Source organism: Pleurodeles waltl, chromosome 11, assembly GCF_031143425.1.
Source record: "Pleurodeles waltl isolate 20211129_DDA chromosome 11, aPleWal1.hap1.20221129, whole genome shotgun sequence".
Taxonomy (NCBI): domain Eukaryota; kingdom Metazoa; phylum Chordata; class Amphibia; order Caudata; family Salamandridae; genus Pleurodeles; species Pleurodeles waltl.
The window spans coordinates 803,734,945-803,757,897 of NC_090450.1; the positions used below are offsets into that span (position 1 = coordinate 803,734,945).

At 44.5% G+C, this 22,953-nt stretch overlaps 1 protein-coding gene across 2 annotated transcripts in view; it reads left to right on the forward strand.

The window, feature by feature from the left end:
- RASAL1 (RAS protein activator like 1) overlaps nt 1-22,953 on the forward strand; it is a 658,663-nt gene that overhangs the window by 395,898 nt on the left and 239,812 nt on the right. For both annotated transcript variants that reach the window (XM_069214557.1, XM_069214558.1), the window contains exons 7-8: nt 5,606-5,761; nt 21,489-21,580. In XM_069214557.1, coding sequence (XP_069070658.1) covers nt 5,606-5,761; nt 21,489-21,580 — 248 coding nt within the window. The remainder of the gene's footprint in view (nt 1-5,605; nt 5,762-21,488; nt 21,581-22,953) is intronic.

Genomic DNA, 22,953 nt, shown 5'->3' on the forward strand with positions numbered 1-22,953 from the left:
CTCAAATTGTGAAAATGGGTAACCCATTCTCAAGGCCATTCAGCATCTATGAAGGGGTCCCTCAAGGCTTAATCCTCTCACCAACCCTCTTTAACCTCTACCTGGAACCACTTATGTGATTCTCAGAAAATCTCATCCCCAGAAGACATTGCACTGCTTTCAAGTACACACTTAAAGATTTAAAACTGGATGTCTAACCACCATTTAAAATTCAACCCAACTAAAACAGAATTTCTTTCATCTTGCCTCTGAAAGCAACAGCTCCAGTTCAAGAAAGGATGGATAACCTTACCGCCCTGGACGGCTGCCCCACCATTGCCCAGAGTGCCAGATCACTTGGTTTCACCCCTAATAATCATCTTAGTTTTCACTGCCACATCGCAGCCATGGCCAAAAGTGTACAACACCAACTTAGGCAGATTGGGGCATCCGATAATTGATCTTGAATAAGACCTCAAAACAGTGGTGCAGTCTCTTGTTCTCTCCAGACTAGATTATTGAATTGCCTTTATCTCAGGCATTCCCCAGGTGCACCAAGGTCCACTGAGAGCAACACTACATGGAGCAGCATGCTTCACTTTAGGTCTCAACAAATGTGATCACATTGCCTCTGCCCTGCTACCCCTCCAATGGCTTCCCATCAAAGTGTGGGCCCAAATCAAAACCACCCGCATTACCCACAGGGAGCTGCACTCCTCTTCACCCTCATATCTAAACGAGAAACTGAAAATTTCTGGAGTAGATGAGGGTTTCAGAAATGCCCAATCCCTGCTCCTGGAACCCCCACCTTCAGTCGAGAACGTTACATGAGCCAGTCATTCTCTGGTAGTGCCACAATAATCTGGAACTCTTGTCTCCCTCTACTTAATCACCAGCCTAGTCACCATCAAAAAGTACCTCAAGATTGTCCTATTTGACACACACCTTGGTTGATCACCCTGGACCATACTTAAGTACTCCACCAGGATCTGAACTTCCTTTGTTATGTAACCCAATCATCTAAATCAATACTTAATGTTTTTTTACGACCTTTGACCAACTGCTGCAATTGTCTCATGTGGTAACTCCTGCACCCATCTATCAATGTAAACGTCTGAGTTTGATTACTGTAACTGGAAATTGTCTGTAACCCAGGTATCATGTTACTGTTGTAAAGCACTCTGAAGCCTTTGGGCAATGTCCGCGCTACACAAAATTGCAAAAATAAAAATGACTAAATAAAAAGAGGGCAGATGTAGCCGTTCAGATGCAAATGAACTGGCAGAAGATGTTGTTAATGAGACAAATGTGTCTAGAGATAGAGAAGGGGAAAATAATTACCTCTTACCCCCTCTTCTCCAGCCGATCATGAGGGGTTTGTGTAATATTGGTGGCACAGATGTAGTACAGCTGTGATGCACCCTGCCTCAAACAGATGAAGCAAAGGCTTCTAACTATCACTGGAGCCACAAGCTAAGACGCTGCATGTTTTCAGTGTCATGATTCGCAAAGGTGAGACATAATTGCTGAGAACACTGCAGTTTAGGTGGAACATGAAGGTATGAATTTATAAATGATCACAAAAATTAGGTTCCTTTGTCAGTTGCCAGAAAGTAGAGCTCCTCGAGTCCTGGACTGTCACAGCCTTCAACAATGTATGTTGGGGGTACCTAGGGGATAAAAACTTCATTTGGAGAAAGACGTTATAGAACTCCTGTTCAACAATGGTATTATTAAAGGCCTTCAAATCCTTTTATATTGGTTTTTCGTAGCCTTCTTCTTGCCATCTCTGCTCTTTCCCTGGGTACTTACTTATGCTAGTTTCAGTCCTGTATCTCTTTTGCCCATAGACATTTAGTAGCAGCCTTGATGGGTCTAGTTCTTTTCTCCACCAACACACACACACACACACTTTGATGGATAGATAGATAGATAGATAGATAGATAGATAGATAGATAGATAGATAGATAGATAGATAGATAGATAGATAGATTTATTTTTCTAAGTGCACAAGTATGTAGTTAAGGTCTTGGTACATTTCTGAGGCTGTTTGCTGCTCATTTAGAGGCAGACACAGAGCTACAAATTGGCCAAATTATATATGTTCTACTTTGAAGTGCTGCACCAGTTTGTGCTTAATAATACCCTTATATTGGATCACATGCAAAACTAGAGAAACACAATAAAAATACATAGAAAATATGAAAAAAAGAAAGAATTGAGAATAAAAATCTTGCCTGTACTGCTGTAAAATCAAATCTGAACTTGGAGCACAGCCCTGCAAATGTTTTTGCACAGTGTTTGTGCACCAGCCATTGATGAGCACTCCAGGGCCTGTATTGTACATAGGGCACACTGTTGTTTACCCCCTCCAGATGGCTGTCACAAGTGAGTGTACTAACAGTGTGCTAGTGCGCCTTCTATGGACATGTTTGCCTTTGCGTTCGTGTCCATATGTGATATGACGCAGGCGTAGAAGTGAAGTAATTCTATCATTTGCATGTGCCACACCCCCACGCAAATAAGGGAATGCCCTCTCACAATAGCACTGGTGCTACATGTGTACCAGTGCTATCAGTATTACAGAAGGGGTCGCACAGGCCTGTAGGGCCCTTTCTCTTATACCAAAGTACCCTCCGGACACACAAAGTAGGTGCACACATTCATTGCTGACCCAGAGCACTTTGCATATTATGGCCCCTTGTGTTTTCCAAGGAGTTACTTCTCGATCTAAGTGAATCATGTGATAACCCGTGGGGCTAGGCCATGCCTGTGAGCAATAGCACGGTATAAATGCCAAAATGATCGCCCAATTTTCATGCATTAACAAGCAGATCCTCATTAGGCTATGTTGGCCATTTTGTGGTAACTGTGTTACCTCAACCGTTAATCGCGACATCCGCATAAATTAGATGTAAATGTTATTTTGGTATGTTTTTCTGCAGTTTTTGTTGGTACTAAAGAGCAGGAATTTCCAAAGCAGAGAAATAGTATAGCTGCATTTTTGAAGCAGCAATACCACTTTTTGCTAAAAGCAAAATAACATGGAAGGGAAATCTATTTTTGAACATTTAGTACAATTTTTACACCGTTTTCCAAGTTCGAAATAAGTGACTTGGTGTATTCTAAGCTGTTCTACCATTTGTTTAAGCAGTGCCATAAGGTATCCCCCAAGGGGTCCTCAACGAAGTCTTAACAGGGACACTTATGTTAATTTTTACTTTTTGTTAAGCAAATCATACAATTAGCAGCTGTCTTAAAGTGATTATATCAATAAATATATAACAAGGGTTCTTTGCTGCCTGTAATCAGTGACACGTGGTACATCCCATGAGTTAACCACCCAATAGCATTGACAGTTAGCATCAGTCCAAAGAGTTCTGCTCTTATGATAGGTGAAGTAGTGGCATTTTGTATATACCAAGCACCCACTCCTTTAAGGCAAATACAACTAGTATTTCAGAGGCTAGGGACTTGTCAATGAAATGTAATACCACGTCACAGGGGAGCAGCTATACAAATGATCTTAAGCACATTATTGTCTAATCATTTTAATTACATATAAGAGTTACTGGGCCTTGCATTTCTAAATCTTCCTAAAATCTGTAAGGTCATGAAAACCAGGTACAAGCTCTTGGACGTAATTGCTTTATCGCAGAATTGTAGTATGAATTTCAGTCACAACGAGGCTCAGATATGGTTATTTTGGATGTCAGATGGAAAATGCTGGATTTGAGGGGCAGGGCTAGTGGTCCAGTTGCCCTCGTCTGACTGCAGCTTTTGTCACCACCGATGCTTATGACATGCAGTATTCCATGAGGCTTAACATTATCCCCCATGTTTTTGAACATCCTTTCATCTTGCCAATGGACAACCAGGATCCATAGGGTGAACTGGATGTTGAAGACTCATGTATCCTATTGGAATTCCGGGGAGACTGTGAGGATGCATAAACAGTGGAAGGAGAGGGTGTTTGGGTGAGTTGAACCGAAAGATGCTGGTCAAATTGTTGTGCATGAATGGAGAGGCAGGTTGAAGTTCTGCTTCTCAGCTGAGTCAACCCACTCTTTCCTCCACTCCATTGTACAAGTTTGGTGCTGCCTTAATCCCCAGGCAGACAGGGGAAAGTCTTAAATGGCCTTCAGGAACACTTCATTTCAATCAGCCATTAAGGCCTCTCGTTATTTTCACTCATATATATCCTGTCCAAACACACCCTCACCGTAGACAGCTTATGGTACAGGCATGGATCATCCAAGACATTCAGGATTGCATGGCTGTTCATCTAAATGTTGCTACCAAAGTGTTTAATAAATCCCAATCAGCACATAACAGGGCAACAAGGGCTGATTCCATGGTGCCAAAATCTACACTGCTTAAGTGTGGTCTACCAAATTCAGTCTAGGCTGTGCAGTCTGGGCTCCAGACACAGATTTGGAGTTGGGTTTAAGTCCCCTCTCTGACCACCCTACCAATGCCATTTTTTTCTATCTTCCTAATAGAAAGTTGTGACTCAAGACTATAAACGACAGAACACCACAAAGTCCATTTGGGGGCAAGAACAATTACGTGCTTGGCTGAGAATCTGCACTCCCTTCACAAAATGTGTATGAGGTCGGCTCTCCTTCATGTTTGAAAAGCAAAAGGAAAGCACATGTGTTTCAAGTACATACCTATGTGTTGGGACCGTCATAGACCAAAAGACTGCTATACTTGTTTTTTATTAGATTTTTTTCTTTTATTATAGGGCGAGTACTTGTTTAGTGCAACTATGTTACGATTGCATCTGTCGTTTTTATGTTACATGTTTTACTTATCTATTTATTTATGGTGCCTTGAAGCTGTATTTTTTACGTTTGTGCTTCTTGTGGCAAAAAAAATCAAAGAACCATTATCTGAATGTTTTTTCCTCGAAAGGAGTCATACAGTGCCTTTGAAGAAGTTTCATTTTGTTACGTGCAGTCGCTTGATGTATGCCAAGGAGTTCTCTGCTGCCTATAAACATTGACATTTGGCATATCCAAAGAGGTCCTTCCCTTTCTATACTACTGGAACATTTATAGTTTAAGCCAGGTGTTTTGTGTCTCCTTTTAGACATGACTGTTGACACTAGGCATATTCAGAGTGGTTTCTTACTTGCTGTTACCAGTGGCATGTGGTAAACTTCTAAGGGATTTCTCCACTCACTCTAAAATAGTTGCACTACATTCATCCCAAAGTGTCCTCCCCTCCTGATCACCAGTGGAGCGGATGTTGGTCCACGTTGCACACCTCTCTAGAGTCTGTGAAACTTGGTATATACTGAAAGGGCTTGTCCCTTACCTTTAAGGCGACACTTGATATGTATCAGTGGATTCTGTCATCCTTGCAAGCAATGGAAGGGGGGAAAGCCACAAGGCGTTCTTGAGTAGATGTAAGTAGCCTGTTGTCTTCCCGTTTTATTCCTGCTTTCATGGCATCTCTTTGGAAATACACCAGTGTTACCTTGCCACCTCGGTTAATAATATTATCAATATTATTATTTGATGAGATCCGGAGTTCCAATCCTGGCTGATAGTTTAGAATGTCCCCTCCTCCCTGTTTTTCGACTGATTGATTATTCCTTGTCCTTTTCTGATATTGCAGATCATTAAGAAGACCCGCTTCCCACACTGGGATGAAGTTCTGGAGTTTGACATGGACAGACACGTCGAGGAGTCCAGCGAGTTGACCGAGGATGCTGTTATCAGTGTGGAAGTCTGGGACTGGGACATGGTGGGCAAGAATGATTTTCTTGGCAGGGTAAGACAATTGTTTTTTATTCAACCATTTGCCTGACCAGCATCCACCCGCCCCGCTTCTGTCCATCTGCCTGCCCATGTGCCTGTTTTCCCAGCCCATTCTGCCATGTCTTTGCCTGTTTCACCGTCTGTTTATCTATCTACCTTTCTAGCTATAAGCGTCTAACCACTTGTTTACCAGTCCCTCGGTCCATTGTGTGATGGGTCGTTTGCACAATGTTCCTTCTCTATGCTACAAGCTCAAGAAAGCTCTTCAACGTGTTCCTCTTTCAACTACGAAAAGATCACATTTTCTTAGGATTTGCCAGATGTCAAGGAATCTCCTTGCTTCAATTATACAATAACTTTGGAGAAAGAGTATTAGTTTGCAGACTAGCAATGGCTGCCACCCTTTATAGCTAATCAGATGAAACACGCAAAAGGTTACCTGGGTGAAGAGTCCATTAATTAATTGTTGTTTCCTCTAAGAATAGTTAATGGGCAGGCCTTTGGGAAGGTATGCTGGCACATCTTTTTGGAATAAAGGTGCAGAAAAGGTGATCTGCAGAGCTCTGTACTGATGGCTCCAGTCACCTCTCATCTAGGTAGTATCTTTATTATCCGAGGCACTTCTGCCTCCTGGAAACTTGGTCTCACAACTCACCTCCTAGCGTAACAATAGACACAGGAGCATCTCTCTAGCTGGCCATGCCCTGTTGAATTCATGGATTCTCGATATTCTTCCTTCCTGCCTCATCACTTGACTGCTGAACAATCCACATTCGCTAACGTCATCAGAACTGCTGTCCCTTGGCCATCACACATGAAACTGCCCCAGCAAGAGGGTGGCCGGCAGGGGGTAAGTGAGCAAGAAAGCTGGCACTGACTGAACTACATATGTTTCAAGACACTGCCTGCATGTGTAAACCGGCGCAGAGTAATACTACCCCTGTCAAAACAGCCCGGTCTGAAGACAAACATTTCAAGATAGGGTACATTTAAATAAGTCATGGTCTTACTCTTAAGGAGAGTGTTAATCCAGACTCAGTTCATCTGTAGGCCAGACTCACCTTTGCATTCCATTTAACCCTGGATTGTCCAGGTGCTCTGAAAGCCTTGTGGGGGCTATTTTGGCACTGTGCAAATCCTTTGTTAATGGATGTTTCCACTGATCCTTTTATCCACTTCTGTTACTCTTCCTGTTCATGTGTTTATCCATTCTTCAAGTTAGACCTATGAATGTCAACCCCCCCTCCCACCACCTACGCAGATTCCCATTCATCAGTACATTGGTATGTGGGCACATATTTTATCCATAAATCGTGCTTCCATTGCTACCGCTTTTCATCCCTCTTTCTTAACATGCTCTTTTCAGGAAGTCACCGTGTCTGTCTGTGCACGAATCCAATCACCTGCCTAGCCCTCGTTCTGTTCATCTCAGAACCCATCTTTCAGGTTTTATGAGCCCACCAAGCCATACACCAGCCGGTCCGTTCAGCTGTCCAGCTGCTGGAGACACGTCCGTTTGTCCACTAGTATGTCAGGCCGCTTGTCTGTAGACCTGTTGCTCCAATCTTTGTCTCAATCATCCTGTGTATTCATCCACCCACCTGTCCATCCTTCTGTCTTTTTTCATCAATATGTCAGTCCATCTGGGTGCCTATCCCTACATCTACCCTTCACCTGTCCCGTCAGTCCATCCGTGTGTCTATCCCCACACCTGTCCCGTCAGTCCATCCGTGTGCCTATCCCTCCATCTATGCCCTCAACTGTCCCGTCAGTCCACCCATGTGCCTATCCCCACACCTGTCCGGTCAGTCCATCCATGTGTCTATCCCCACACCTGTCCGGTCCATCCATGTGCCTATCCCTACATCTGCCCCCTTACCTGTCCCATCAGTCCATCCATGCACCTACCCCTATATCTACCCCCTCACCTGTCCCGTCAGTCCATCCATGTGCCTATCCCCACACCTGTCCCGTCAGTCCATCCATGTGCCTATCCCTACATCTACCCCTTTGCCTGTCCCATCAGTCCATCCATGCACCTATCCCTATATCTACCCCCTCACCTGTCCCGTCAGTCCATCCATGTGCCTATCCCCACACCTGTCCCGTCAGTCCATCCGTGTGCCTATCCCTCCATCTATGCCCTCAACTGTCCCGTCAGTCCACCCATGTGCCTATCCCCACACCTGTCCAGTCAGTCCATCCATGTGTCTATCCCCACACCTGTCCGGTCCATCCATGTGCCTATCCCTACATCTACCCCCTCACCTGTCCCATCAGTCCATCCATGCACCTACCCCTATATCTACCCCCTCACCTGTCCCGTCAGTCCATCCATGTGCCTATCCCCACACCTGTCCCGTCAGTCCATCCATGTGTCTATCCCCACACCTGTCCCGTCAGTCCATCCATGTGCCTATCCCTCCATCTACCCCTTTGCCTGTCCCATCAGTCCATCCATGCACCTATCCCTATATCTACCCCCTTACCTGTCCCGTCAGTCTATCCATGTGCCTATCCCCACACTGTCCCGTCAGTTCATCCACACACCTATCCCTACATCTACCCCTTCACCTGTCCCATCAGTCCATCCATGTGCCTACCCCTACCAGAGCCGGCTTTAGCACTGGTGGCACCCTGTGCGACAATGTTTGTTGGCGCCCCCCAGTGACTACCTCTGCCATGGATTCTATCACTACCACCCTTCAGCAGTGCCCCTCGAGACTCCATAACCACTCTCTCTCAGAGGCATTTAATTATATTTATAGCACCACTTATACCAGTGTAGGGTGTCATAGCATTTTACATCACACACACATTACACAGATTCAATTATTTATATGTGTATAAATTAGTGTATACGAAATGTTATATCAGGCAGAGGACTACAAGGTGTAGGAGTCACATGTGTTCCATACTGGTAGGCAGTATAGTTTAATAGTGCTTGATATGGAGAAGCACAAACTGAGAATGTAAAAAATATCAACAGAGGTGGGGGTTGTCTTTACTACTAAGAATTGATTTCTACCCAAATGTACCCTTTTTGCAACATTAGGGTAGTGAAAGACACAGAAAAAAACACAAACATGCTCTATATTCCTCGCAGTTTACACAAAGCTCTCTGATGACAGTTTCTAGCTCACTGTTCTATGTTAGGATTTTAATTTATAAACTGCAGGTAACTAAAGTATTGCCCCAACAAAAGCAGTAACCAACTGACCTATTTAATTTATATGCAATTTGTGATCTGCATGGTACACATTCTTTGCAGCAGGCATATTAACCCTCTTCTCTACCTTCTGATGAGTTAAAACGTCCACTAGACAAAACTCCAGCTCTCTGCAGAAGGTCCATTAATCACTGCAGTTATACTGACATTTTAACTGTCCAAAATAGCCAGAGGTAAGAAAGGTGGAAGCAGGTGCTTTGAAAACCATAACCTGTCGCCCCCACCCGAAGTCAACGCCCGGTGCAGTGGCACTGGTCGAACCGCCCTAGAGCCGTCCCTGACCCCTATCTACCCCCTCACATGTCCCGTCTCCATGTGCCTAGCCCTACAACTACCCCCTCACCTGTCCGGTCAGTCCATCCATGTCCCTGTCCCTACATCTACCCCTCACCTGTCCTGCCAGCCTATCCATGTCTGTGATCAATCTTAGTCTCTCCCTACGTGTTGTCTCCTACATTTACTCCCATCTGGCAATCCATCTGCGAAGCATCCCCACACTCATCCATGCATGCACTGACCTGTCTGCTCGGACACTTTGCTGTCACTGTCCATTAACCTACCCACCCATGTTTTTATACAAGCATCTACCCACTAACACAACTGTGCACCCATGCACTCATCCATTTACCTGTGCATCCACCCATCTGCCCATATATCGACCGTCAAAGTAATTGTTCCACCAATTGTTTCTCCATACAATATACATGTCCACCCTTCAACCTATGTGTCTAAACAGTGTAAACATCGATCCATTCATCCGTGAAAACATTGATATCGAACCATCAGGACTCCCATCTGCTTCGCTTGTCGTTTTCTCTCTGTCTCTCTCTCTTTCTCACACACACACACATATCAGTATCACTGTATCCCTCCATTCATGCACCTATTCATCCGTGTACCTGCCCTTCCACCTATCCTGTGTTGTTTCAATCGTTACATGTATATTCATTTCTAGCTACTAATCTCTATATACGTCGTTTGTATTTTTTCATTCACCCAGCTATTAATCCATTCATCTAGCCATGAATGTATCTACCCACTTTTATATCTGTCCGTCCATAAATGTTTGTGTCTGCCCATTCAACCATCCATTCAGACGTGCACCTGTGCACCCACCGGTGCATTTTTCCTGCTCTTGCCCATCCATAAACACATTTGATAATGCATGTGATTGCACATCCATACGCTCGCCTGGATATCTGTCCGTCCACCTATACTCACATCTATGTATCTCCTCATCCATGTATCTATATTTGCATTCATCAATGTATCTTTCTTTTCTCACACTCAGGTATTCGACCTTCATTTATCAAGATGTCTGTCAAGCCGTACATCTCTTTCTATAACTGTCGTATGAAACAATCAACCACCAAACAATCGACCCGCCTGTTCACCCACTCATACATTCATCCATGCAACTTATGTGGACCAAACTCTTGTTAAGTGCACCTCTTTATCCACCACCACCTTTAATGTCTTCGAACCAATCCGTTTCCTAATCTCCCAGCGGGTGAAAGGATGTGCTTTTGTGCGTCACCTCCTTATATTACGTGTCTCAGTTGGATGCAAGGCTGTGCTTTTTTGTGTGTCTGCTCCCTGTATTTTGTACCTCGGCGGGGAGAAAGGATGCGTTTTTTTGTGTGTTTCTGCTCCTTGTGTTACGTATCTCAGTTGGATGAAAGGTTGTGCTATTTTGTGTCTACTCCTTGTATTTCGTACTTCAGTGGGATAAAAAATGTGTTTTTGCTCCTTGTATTTACGTGTCTAAGTTGCATACAAGGCTGTGTTTTTTTGTGTGTCTGCTCTTGTATTTCCTACCCCGGTGTGATGAAAGAATGTATTTTTGCGTGTTTCTGCTTCTTATACTACGTTTCTCAGTTGGATATAAGGATGTGTTTTGTGTGTCTGCTCCCTGTATTTCGTACCTCGGTGGGGAGAAAGGATGTGGTTTTTGTGTGTTTCTACTCCTACTACGTGTCTCAGTTGGATGAAAGGTTGTGCTATTTTGTGTCTGCTCCCTGTATTTCGTATCTCAGTGGGATGTATGTGTTTTTGTGTATCTGTTCCTTGTATTGCGCACCTCGGTGGGATGGAAGGTTGTGCTCCTTTGTGTGTCTGCTCCCTGTATTTCTTATCTCAGTGGGATGAAAGTGTTTTTTGTGCATCTGTTCCTTGTATTGCGCACCTCGGTGTGATGGAAGGTTGTGTTTCTTTGTGTGTCTGCTCCCTGTATTTCGTACCTCGGTGGGGAGAAAGGATGTGGTTATTGTGTGTTTCTACTCCTTCTACTACGTGCCTCAGTTGGATGAAAGGTTGTGCTATTTTGTGTCTGCTCCCTGTATTTCGTATCTCAGTGGGATTAATGTGTTTTTGTGTATCTGTTCCTTATATTGCGCACCTCGGTAGGATGGAAGGTTGTGCTTCTTTGTGTGTCTGCTCCCTGTATTTCGTATCTCAGTGTGATGAAAGTGTTTTTTGTGCATCTGTTCCTTGTATTGCTCACCTCGGTGTGATGGAAGGTTGTGCTTGTTTGTGTGTCTGCTGCCTGTATTTCGAACCTCGGTGGGGAGAAAGGATGTGGTTTTTGTGTGTTTCTGCTCCTTCTACTACGTATTTCAGTTGGATGAAAGGGTGTGTTTTGTGTGTGTCTGCTCCCTGTATTTCGTATCTCAGTGGGATGAAAGTGTTTTTTGTGCATCTGTTCCTTGTATTGCGCACCTCGGTGTGATGGAAGGTTGTGCTTCTTTGTGTGTCTGCTCCCTGTATTTCAAACCTCGGTTGGGAGAAAGGATGTGGTTTTTGTGTGTTTCTGCTCCTTTTACTACGTGTCTCAGTTGGATGAAAGGATGTGTTTTTTTGTGTGCCTGCTCCCTGTATTTCGTCTTTCAGTGGGATGAATGTGGTTTTTGTGCATCTGTTCCTTGTATTGCGCACCTCAGTGGGGTGGAAGGTTGTGCTTCTCTGTGTGTCTGCTCGTGGTATGACGTGCTTCAGTGGGATGGAAGTCAGTGCTTTTTGTGTCTGCTCCATGTATCACTTGTCTCAGTGGGACGAAAGGATGTACTTCTAGCGTCTGCTGTTCCTGATATTACGTGTCTGGGTAGGATTAAATGCTATTCTTTTGTCCCTGCTCCTTTTCTAGGTTTCGCCTGCACAGCGCTTGTGCTTGTGAAATATATTGTTCATATATAAAAGGGGGAACATCCCGCCCTTCCTTTTCATTGGTTGGTGTTCTTGCCACATACTTTCCCTCTGTTTCTATTGGTTGTAGGATGCATTTCCTGTGGCTCTTCGTGTGTTCTTTTAATGAGTATCCCTGGGCCCAAGCACTCATTTTCATCCCCGTCAAACATCTTTTTGAGCAAGCGTGTCAGCCCCCCTGCTTGTCCCCAGCTCCCCCGGCAGCACCTTGACCTCCCGTGCTGCTTCCCACATATCCCAAGCACCTCTGCACAGGTAATGTTATTTGCGTAGCACGATCCCTTTCAGAGCGCGTTACACGAGCACCACAGACGAACAGCAACACGTTTGAGCACCGATCTGTTACCCCAGAACAGTTTGCACAAATATAATGGGCAGTTCGAGACAAGCGGCCGGCAGGCGCTCTCATCGATCTATTCAACCCTTCGCAATTCCTAGAGAGGCATGAGCAGTGTGCTAAATGCACGAGCGTCCCAAAAGCCTTTTGTCGTTCCCGCTGCTCTATCACAAACAAAATTCCCGTGCTCCGGGGCTCCGCGCTCCCTCGCTTCCTTCCTTCAGTCTGTTATCCATCACAGCTCTCCCGAGGTGTCAGACGTGCGACTCCTCCCACCTTCGCCTAGGAAGCAGGGCAAGGCCCGCTGGTATCTGAAACCGACTTCTGCCTCTGCTTACAGTTAGTATCAGCCTTGGGCTTTAACTTCTGTCATGGTGTTTACCTGACAGTATCACCTCTCCAGCTGTAGCCCATTTACAGCTCAGGCTCTGCCTTTCTACCTGTTGCAATGAAAAAACAGAAAGTAATTGCTCCAACAGGAGTCAAGCGAAGTGAGTGACCGTTCGCACGGAATCTGTCTTTTGTCATGCAGTCGCAATAAACGTTGTCTCATGCACAACACGTAAAGTGGTTTGCCCACAGCTATGATAACACTTTGTCACCACTCTTCGCACTGAAAGGTGCTGTATGGCACCATGTCACGAAGTAGGGGATGTTTAACTTCTTAATTTCATTTTAACAGCAGTGCACTCTGGAAGTTGTAGTTCAAGGTGGCATCATAAATTAAAACGGATGAAAACAATGGTTTATTAACGCCCTGTAGTGGAACGCTGCTAATTGGTGACCTGGAGAAATCTGGAAACCTCATCCAGACTAGATTTTTTTTGTTGCTCGTTCCGTGTGCTGTAAATAGTATGTGTTCCTCTTCTTCGGTTTAATGGTACCAGTTTGGAAGGATTGTTGGTTGATTTGCACTTGCCGGCTTTCAGTCGTGTGACTTGCAATCCACAATAGATGTTGGTAGGAACTCTTTCAGGTGTTTTGTGTAAGTCGTTAACCATTCGTAGGTAGGTAACCATGATTGACACCTCTTGTTCTAGCGATGTTACTTAGATCTTAGTTTTGCTTCAGAAAGTCTCTCAAGCAGGTACAAACAATGCATGTGTGTTGGTCTGAGTAAATCCTCGTTTTACACAGAGAAGATAAGCCAGTTGGAGCTCAAGTTTTCAGAAAAAAAGCATTGGCAAAGCCAATAGGTTTTGCTTATGCACATTCAATTGACTTTGGCAATGATTTTTCATGTGCTAACAAGCAGGCCATCTCCTCTCCTCCGTCGCACTCTTCCCACATGTTCCTGCTATAAGCACCTGTTTACTCTAACAACTTCTTCGCCCGCACCCTCACCTCGCGCCTTTGGTGGTCTTCCTACCCTCCTCCCATGTCTGTTTTTTTCCTGCCCCCCTCTCGTGGACTCTTCTGTCCATATTCTGGTATAGAGAATCAGTCACTGCAAATCTTACTCTGTTCCCTGAACAGCAGCACTTTGTTAAGAAAGTGAAATACATCCTCAGTAAAGAAACATGGGTCTCTGGATTTTGGGTAGGGAATGGCATTAATTCTTTTTATATAGATCAGAATGGTTTCAAAATGCGTGATGTCATGGACTTTTTTCATTTTCATGAGACAGTGAAAAATAAACACTAGTTCTTAAACCTACAGAGCTGCCAGCTTTCCTGATTTTGTGAATGAGTAGCTCATCTTTTGACTCATTAGCTTTGCATTCTGGAACCTGTATTCCTTATTCTATAATGGCACTAATAAACTACAGGGACCAGAATGCAATAAAAACAAGCATTTGCAACGCAATGGGTCTCGCATTTGCTTGAGTTAGAGCTATTAGCGTTATAAACCTCTAACCAGACTTTTCATGCCACATAAATTGAAAATTAAAAGTAATACAGTTTCACATAAGCGAGCCGAATCAAAGTGCCACGGCATCAGCGTGAAGCAGCACACAAAAGGAAAAAGAAGCTAGCTCGCAGTCAAACATATCGGCAAAAGTGCCATTCGCCATGTAATAGGGGGGATGTCCAAGGCGGTAACTAAACCGCCCCAAGGAGGGACAACCGTAAAGCATTTACTAACGAGAATAATGTATTTTTGAAGGGCAAGCCCATGAACGAGTGAGGGTGATGGGCGTGCGGTGGGCATGGTTAAAGGCCCAGACACAAACCAACACATCGATAAAGCAGCGCTTGCACGGTGCTATGCTCAACCTAAAAAGGATTGGATGAACTGTTCTTTCATGGAGACAGAAAAGTGAAGAACTCTTCCATCAGGGCACACGTTTAGGATTTGGTTTACATATTTAAGCCATGCCCTTAATTACACAGGCTCTTTCTTGAGTGTCTCCACCCCTCCACACACACTTTTTGCATCCCACTTAATACCCTGCCCGTGTCCTTCCCAACTCCGGTACCTCATGCTTCTGGTGACTGTGGCACCTTTCCCAGTACCATTGTTATGATGTTATGTTATGAGAATTTATAGAGCGCATTCACCTTCTGAGGGGTATACAGGCACCATTGAGCTTCTTTGTCATCCTCAAATTCAGCATCTTTTCAACCTCATTGCTGCTATTCTACTTTGGCAACTTGTGCTTGTTGTCAGATGGATGGTCACTTGTGACCACTTTAAAAGTACACAGAGATGTTCTGTCAGGCCTCGGAAACTAGACTTGTAGGGTAGCAGCATGTGCTACTGCTGTGCAACTATAAATTGCATTGCATGTTTCCATTGTGCTGAATCATCAATGCCATGATCTCTTATTGGTATGTTCCGTGATCTCTTACTCCTTAAAAATAATAACCACCAACAGAGATACGGGAGGGTTTAAAGCAAGATACCTGAAACACTGTGTGGGGCTGCTGGACAGACCTAATGGCTGCGGCCTCGTTCACACCCACTTTCTTGAAGCTCTTGTATGGATGTGTCCCTTGCATCGATCACCTAGCTATTCCAAAGTAATTATTTGTAATGCCTCACAGAGCATCTACTTTTGCTGGATCCCTTCTGTTTAAGATGGTGCTTTGTGATATCTTCATGCATTCAAAAATCATTTGACTTGCTTCTCGTACAGGTTATAAGTAGGGTTTTGGGATTGCCCCAGTACTTCACTTTGAACTAGAATTCTCCCATGTTACCTACAAAAATGAAGCAGAAAGGGTGTAAAGGGGCTTCCCATGTTGGTTCAAAGGGAAAATAGAAGTATAACAACCCATTTTTAGATTCTGCTTGCACTTCGCCTACCTATCGAGACAGTGTTAGCTTGTAGGTCTCAGGCTGCTTCCTACACATCTGGCTTGGCCCGCTCCCCTTCCAGGTGAATCATCTCTCCTGGGGAGGAGGGCAGCTCCATGGCATCTGCAGAGTGGCAGGAAGTGTCTTAATCCATCTGAGAGTGATTTTTATCTCCACATGCTTTTCTAGTTTCATCAAACCCCATTTGTGCTGCATTCCAAGTGACATAATCGCTTTTGCCTGATGTGCACAGAAATAACAGTCAGCTTTCAGAACCTTTGTCATGTTCTCATGAGGGTTTTTGATTTAAAACACCATGAACAAGGGCCTGGGCTTTATTTTGCCTGCACAGCGCTTAGACTGTGCTTCTTTGTTTTTTCCTCCGTCATTTACCTATCTCCCCATAGCTGCGCCCATTTCAAGCATACTTGTCAGGTGCATGTTTTTATTTTGTCCTCCTCCCTTTACCTTGCTGCCCACTGTTTAGCTCAATAGCATTTTAACAACCAGTTCCCGTATTGCCCGCACAGAGATGTGCATGTTCACCATATTTCTGCACCAGTACCATACCGGCTTCTGGGTAATCGCTGCTTTTCTTGGCATTGATATTGAGTGGTAGTTGTTCTGCTTAGTGGACCCTGCAGTACTTATTTCTGCACTGCGAGGAAGTTTCCTCATCTTTCAGTCCTTGTAACTTTGCCCTGGCATGCTCTACCGGGCCCTCGCGAAGTTGCTGCAGTGCATAGGTTCAGCTAAGTTCTCTCAAAGTATGGCATTTTTTTTCATGTTTGTTCCCATGTTTTACAGTTAGCCGCCATTCCTGTCCCAGCGTGTGCCATTCTGCCAACCCAGTATGCTCAGTTCTATCAGAGGTGCATGCTATCTATCCTCACTCCTCATTGCCTCCTCTTCCCCGCGCGGTTTAGATGTTTCCATTAATGTTATCCTCACTTTCATGGAGTTTCTTTAACTTATATTGCACAACTGTTTACCTACTTAAAACATACAAAAATATATATCAATAATCACATAGGTGAAACCTAATGCATTTCCCAATGCTTGTTTTACGTGAGTCAGTGGTTTGAAATGCAGTGTTTTCTGTGCTTTTCGTTCTTTTACGTGTCTCAGTGGGATGAAAGGATTTGCCTTTTGTGTGTCTGCTTCTTGTGTTATCCGCCGCTGTGGGATGAAACGCTGCGCTTTTCTGTGCCTGCTCCTCACAGCCTCAGTAGGATGTAAAGCAGCGCTTTTTGCGCCTGCTTCTTTTGATACCAGCCTCAGTGGGATGAAAGGCTGTGCCTGCGAGGTTTGATTGGAGCCCACATGTTTTCATTTGTATGTACATGGCGAGGTCTTAAACTCCAGATTCCCTTTATTGTAATGCGGCTGGCAAGAGTTTGCGCCTGTAATAAATGATATCTCTGTGGTTATAATATTTGTATAGATACAAGATTCAGCCAGCTTCGCTACCTATCATCAAAAAGAAAGCAGTTTCCTGAGGGCCTTAGACAGCAGATCTATCTCTGATGTTATTTCTGATGTTGGACCTGTGAAAGGCCGGGGCCTTAAAATCTCCATCTCTCGTATTAATGCGATTTTCTGTGCACATGCCTTAGAAAGTAACGCTGCTGTTCATGGAAAGGAAATATGATGAATAGGATTTTCAAACAGCAGAACTATCTTTCATGTTAGAGTTATGTGATAGGCAGATGGCTTAGCAGTGCAGTCTGACATCTTAAAGTGATGTACTTGACAAAAGCCTTAGAAAGCAAGGTCTACCCTCATACCAAAGAAATAGGAGACGCAGGCGGTGTAGACAGCAGACCCATCACTCACGTACGAACTATGTGACAGAAAAGCAGCTTAGCAAAACGGAGCTTCTGGTTAAAGAAAAGTGGCAGGCAGAACTGAAACAGCAGAGCTATCTCTCATGCTAACTAGATATCATGCAACAGACAGAGGCCTAAGACAGCAGGACTACTATCATGTTAAGAGAGATGTGATAGACTATAGGCATCAGGTGCCTGCCGAGGATTACACATCTTTGACACTCAGACTGAACAACAGCTTTTTCTCTGTGGAAAGGAGCCATACATTCAGGATTCACGTATGTCTCTGAGCTAATACGTAGCTCTCACACCCTGACACCTGAAACAGCAGAGCTATACTTCACAATACACAGAACTCATAGGCTGACACCTGGGAGATCAGAGCTCTACCACATACGTATCCCACAGGTTGACACCTGGAAAATAGAGCTAACTCCCATGATACTTGGTTCTCGCAGGCTGGCACCTGGAACAAGACAAAGAGCTCTATGGCTGATAACAGGGACAGCAGAGCTATCCATCACAATATACAGAACTCACAGGCTGACACCTGGCACAATACACAGAGCTACCAGGCTGACATCGGGACAGTAGAGCTATCCCTCACAATATACAGAACTGATAGGCTGACACCTGGGACAATACATAGAGCTCACAGGCTGACACCAGGAGCATCCGAGCTATCCATCACCATGTACAGAACTCACAGACAGATACCTGGCACAATACACAGAGGTCACAGGCTGAAACCAGGGACAGCAGAGCTACCCATAACAATATACAAAACTCACAGGGTGACACCTGGGACAGCAGAGCTATCCATCACAATATGCAGAACTCACAGGCGACACCTGGGACAATAAATAAAGCTTGCAGGCTGACACCAGGAACTGCAGAGCCATCCTTCGCAATATACAGAAGTCGCAAGCAGACACCTGGCACAACACACAGAGCTCACAGGCTGGCACAATACACAGAGCTCACAGGCTGACACCAGGGACAGTAGAGCTATCCATCACAATATACAGAACTGACAGTTTGAAACCTGGGACAGTACATGGAGCTCGCAGGCTTACCCCAGGAACAGCGAAGCTATCCATCACAATATACAGAAATCACAGGCAGACACCTAGCACAAATCACAGAGCTCACAGGCTGACACCAGGAACAGCAGAGCTACCCAGGATCTAATTTGCAGTTTTGAACTACATGCATCTCATTGCCTACTCAACAGTGCCGGCACAAGCTCCTCTAGATCCCTGCTGTTCCACCAGTGTGGACACGTGTTGCAGGAGAACAATGGTTACTCCAGTACTAGTTGATTCCTTGCATCCCAGAAGACCCTCATGATGGAAACCTTCTCTGTGCTCATCCCTACAGACAGACACCAAAGGAATTTGAGGAACATCAAGCCAAGCTTCTCGTCCTGTGCTCATTAGATGTGACTACAGCCCCACTAGGGCTTCTCCCCTCGCGTTTGAAGAGCGTCCATCTACTGGCTTGTTGTAATGCTATTTGCATTTGACCGCTCTCTCTATCTTGACCACTGACTCCATTTTGTGCTCAGCTTTAGTTGCCGTCACAGTGGTGGTGCAGGTATTTTGTCCACAAAGCTCGATTTCTACACTGAACGTGTTTTCGCTCTTCTCACGAGAGCAGGGAACATATTGTGGGGGATTTGGGGGTGATAAGAGTGTACCAGGGTGAGAATGTTTTCAGCAGAGAAAGGTACAGCTCTGTCTCAGGAATGCTCATTTGGGCCTGGCCAGTTCTTTTGCATGTTTTTGACACAGACCAAGTGCAGCCAACATTTGAAGTCAGTAACCGAAGGGAGGGGTCGATTACTAGAATCTTCCTCTTGAGTTAATTTAAGTTATATAAAACGTGGAAAACTTTACACTGACACAGGGGAACTCGTTTTGTGAGTGGAGGTACTGCCCAAACAGATCCCATTGGTGAAGTTCTCCTGTGCCAGCCATTCAGGGTTCCCCGGCTTATTGTTGGCAAGGATGATGATGGATTCGACCCCCATCGTGATGCATTCTAACTTTTAATTATTTAGCTTGTATACATGTTTATGCTTTATTTATGCACTGCACAGTTCTTTCTCTGCAATTATTCTTGTATATGCATGTGTTCTATTCTGTTTGAGTTAAATGCTTATTTTCATCTGTTTGTGTGCTTATAATTGATTTCTCGTAAGTGCCTTAATAAATTCATCACTCCAACTAAGACTGCTCCATTCCTGGGCATTGTTTTCCTCTTAGTTTGAAGCAAAGCAGAACACTTATTAAATCTAGATACCTTTCTTGCTGCAAGGATCCATCACTCCTTTCTTGTTTCTCTTTAAGTCTCATGCCTTTGGTTCAAATCTCTCTAACATATCTGATGCAGTTTACAACACATACATATTATTAACACCTGGCCTCTTGTCCTGGCCAGTGAAAATGGAACAGAAAGTCTACAAAAATCTGTAAATGATTGTGTGAAAATGACAATTGAGAACTGTTCAATCAATCAATCAATCAACCAATCATAACATTTGTAAAGTGTAGCACTATCACCCCTAAAGGGTATCTGGGCACTGAGGGTGCCATGTCTCCATTGAAAATTCACGTCTTGAGTCTCCTTCTGAAGTAGGAGAAGGAGCAGCCTCTGCTGCGATGGATGCGGGGGGGGGGTGCATGAGGTTTAGAGAGGTGGAGCATAGTTGTCTTGCTGGGATGTAGAAGCTCAGACAATATTTGATGTAGGACGGCCCTAGGTTGTGGAGAGCCTTGTATGCGAGTATGAGGATTTTGAATTGGCACCTTTTCTGGATGGTGGAGCCTGTGGAGGTTCCTGTGGTGTGGGGTGATGCTTGAGCACTTGGGGATGATGAGGATGAGGATGAGTCTGGTTGTGGTGTTCTGTAGAGTTTGGAGGATTTTAAGTAGCTGGGAGGGCACTCTGGTATAGAGAAAGTTGCCATAATCGAGGCAGCTTGTGACCAGGGCATGTGTGACTCTTTCTGGTGTCCGTAGGGTCCCATTTGAAGATTTGGTGGAGCATACGGCAGATGTAGAAGTAGGAGGAGGAAACTGAGTTTACTTGTCGATTCATGGATAGTTGGCAGGTGAGGATGATGCCGAGGTTTCATTCGTGGTCTGATGGAGAGGGCAATGGTCTGAGTTCTACTGGCCACAAGCAGTGATCCCATATGGAGGTGTTCTTCCTGAAGATGAGGACTTCAGTTTTGTCTGTGTTTAGTTTGAGGCAGCTGTTTTTCATCCATGTTGCCACGTTGGTCATGGTGTTGCAGATGCTTGCTTTGGCGTTTTAGGTGCCTTTGTCAGTGAGAGTAATAGTTGAATTTCGTCAGCTTAGGAGACTATATTGCGTCCCTAGGATCTGACTATGTCTGCGAGGGGGTCATGTAGACGCATATGTTACGCTTAGTTTGCTTACAGTTCTGCACATTAATGCTGCTTACATTTATGTTCAGAAAAATTAAAGTTTGCACATTTTTCTGAATAAATATTATGCATCTTGGATTTCTTTGTAGTCCATTTACACAACACAATTTCCCAATAATTCTTCCCCCAAACCACCACCACCTAGAAATGCAGCACTTTCACATAATATTCTGGAAAAATTACTTTTAGGAAATATATTTGCGACTTACTAAATTGAGGGTAAGACTTTGGAAAGTTTGAAGTATTATGAAAGGGTGAATTACATCAGAGGAATAGAATTTCTGCACATCTTTAGTGAGAGATGCAAACCATGAATATGGTGTTGATGTGAATGGAGGAGGGGGAATTATAACTATAGATGGAGGTGGCATTTGCGTACTTGTGCCCTCACCGAAAATGTTACCCCCTAAAACAAGAGACGACATACACATCTCTGTTTATTTGCACAGGTGGAATTTCCTTTGGATGCCCTCCAGAAATTACCTGCCATCAAGGGATGGTTCCGGCTCCTTCCCTTTGGAAACGTAGAGGAGGATGACGGGTAAGTGACAAGACCTGAGAGATTGGTCCATTATAATGTCATCAAAGAGGAGGCAGAAAAGCGCCCAATCACAGTGAGTCGTTTTTATGGTTTAAAATTCCCTCATAAGATCCCCTAACCTTGGACCCTCTGCCAGGAAGGGAATCTCCCTCAATAGTTTGTCCCAGACGCCACTGTCAGTCTCTATCTGCATTCCTTCCACATGGTCTAAAGCTCTGGGCTCTCTGGTTCCTGCAACAAACCCTTTACCTACGAAAGACGGCTGCTGTTTGATTGCCTTTAATTTCCTTTTGGTTTGTGTGTTCATGTGTACATGTCCATACATGCACTTGCTTTGTGCATAAGTATTTACTTGCGGAGATGTTTTTTGTTTTTGTGTGTCCGTCTACCTGTGTGCCTGTATTTCCTGAATGGCAGTGTGTGTGCATATGTGTGTGCATAAATGTCGTGTTTCTCCATTTTCATGTTATTTCTTTAAAGAATTCCTTGTATTATAGCACTCCCTGTGTCTGACAGATATTATTTATATTGTCGAAATTGCCCTTGCATGTGTATTTCTTTGCATTTTGCATGCATTTGTCTGTCTTTGCATCTGTCTGTGTGAGGGAGTGTCAGTGAATGCTGTCCATGAGGCCATTTCTCCCTCTTCACCTTCTCCATAATCCTCTCTTAGCCCCTAAAGTGTCTTGCAGGCCATTATAATTTTCCTATTTATGTCTCACCTACCAGACAGTGCAAGCTCTCTGGCTGCAACAAAAAAAAGTATTGTGGGCTTACCATGAATTTAAAAGGGCTTGCAGCCCTCCTATTGCCTACGATTGGCCGGTTTTATTGTCGCTCTCATTTGCTTGCTTCTTTTTGAGGTCACTACTCACTTTCAGGGAGGTACTTTTTTCTTTTTGCTTAAGCACTCCATAAAAATACGTGTTTTCCAGCTCTCTCCCTAGCAGTGCTTAATTTGTAAATAAAGAGGTGCCGGTGCCCAAAGCCCTCCTCTTAAACAGGCGGCTGCGGCAGTTAAATGTGTGAACATGGAATACTGAGGCAGCGTAATCCTTAAGCCATCTCGGGCCTCTTCAATCCATATAAAGCCACTCCCTGCCCCTTCAGCTCACTCTTACAGCTGTTTTCTCCCTTTGTGACGCTTTTTCGTTTTTCCCTTCGTCCGTCTTTCCCATATGCGTCTTTTGCTCGCAGCAAATGCTTGAGGCAGAAGAGCAAGCCTCAGCCCTCAAAAATAAGTGCCGGTGCTCAGCACCGGAAACAACAAGCACAAATTAAGCACTGCTCCCTAGCGTGTTACACTCCCCTGCTAAATGCCCGACTGCAATCAGTGTAACTGTCTCTCTCGGTTTGCAAGTGATCCCATGCTT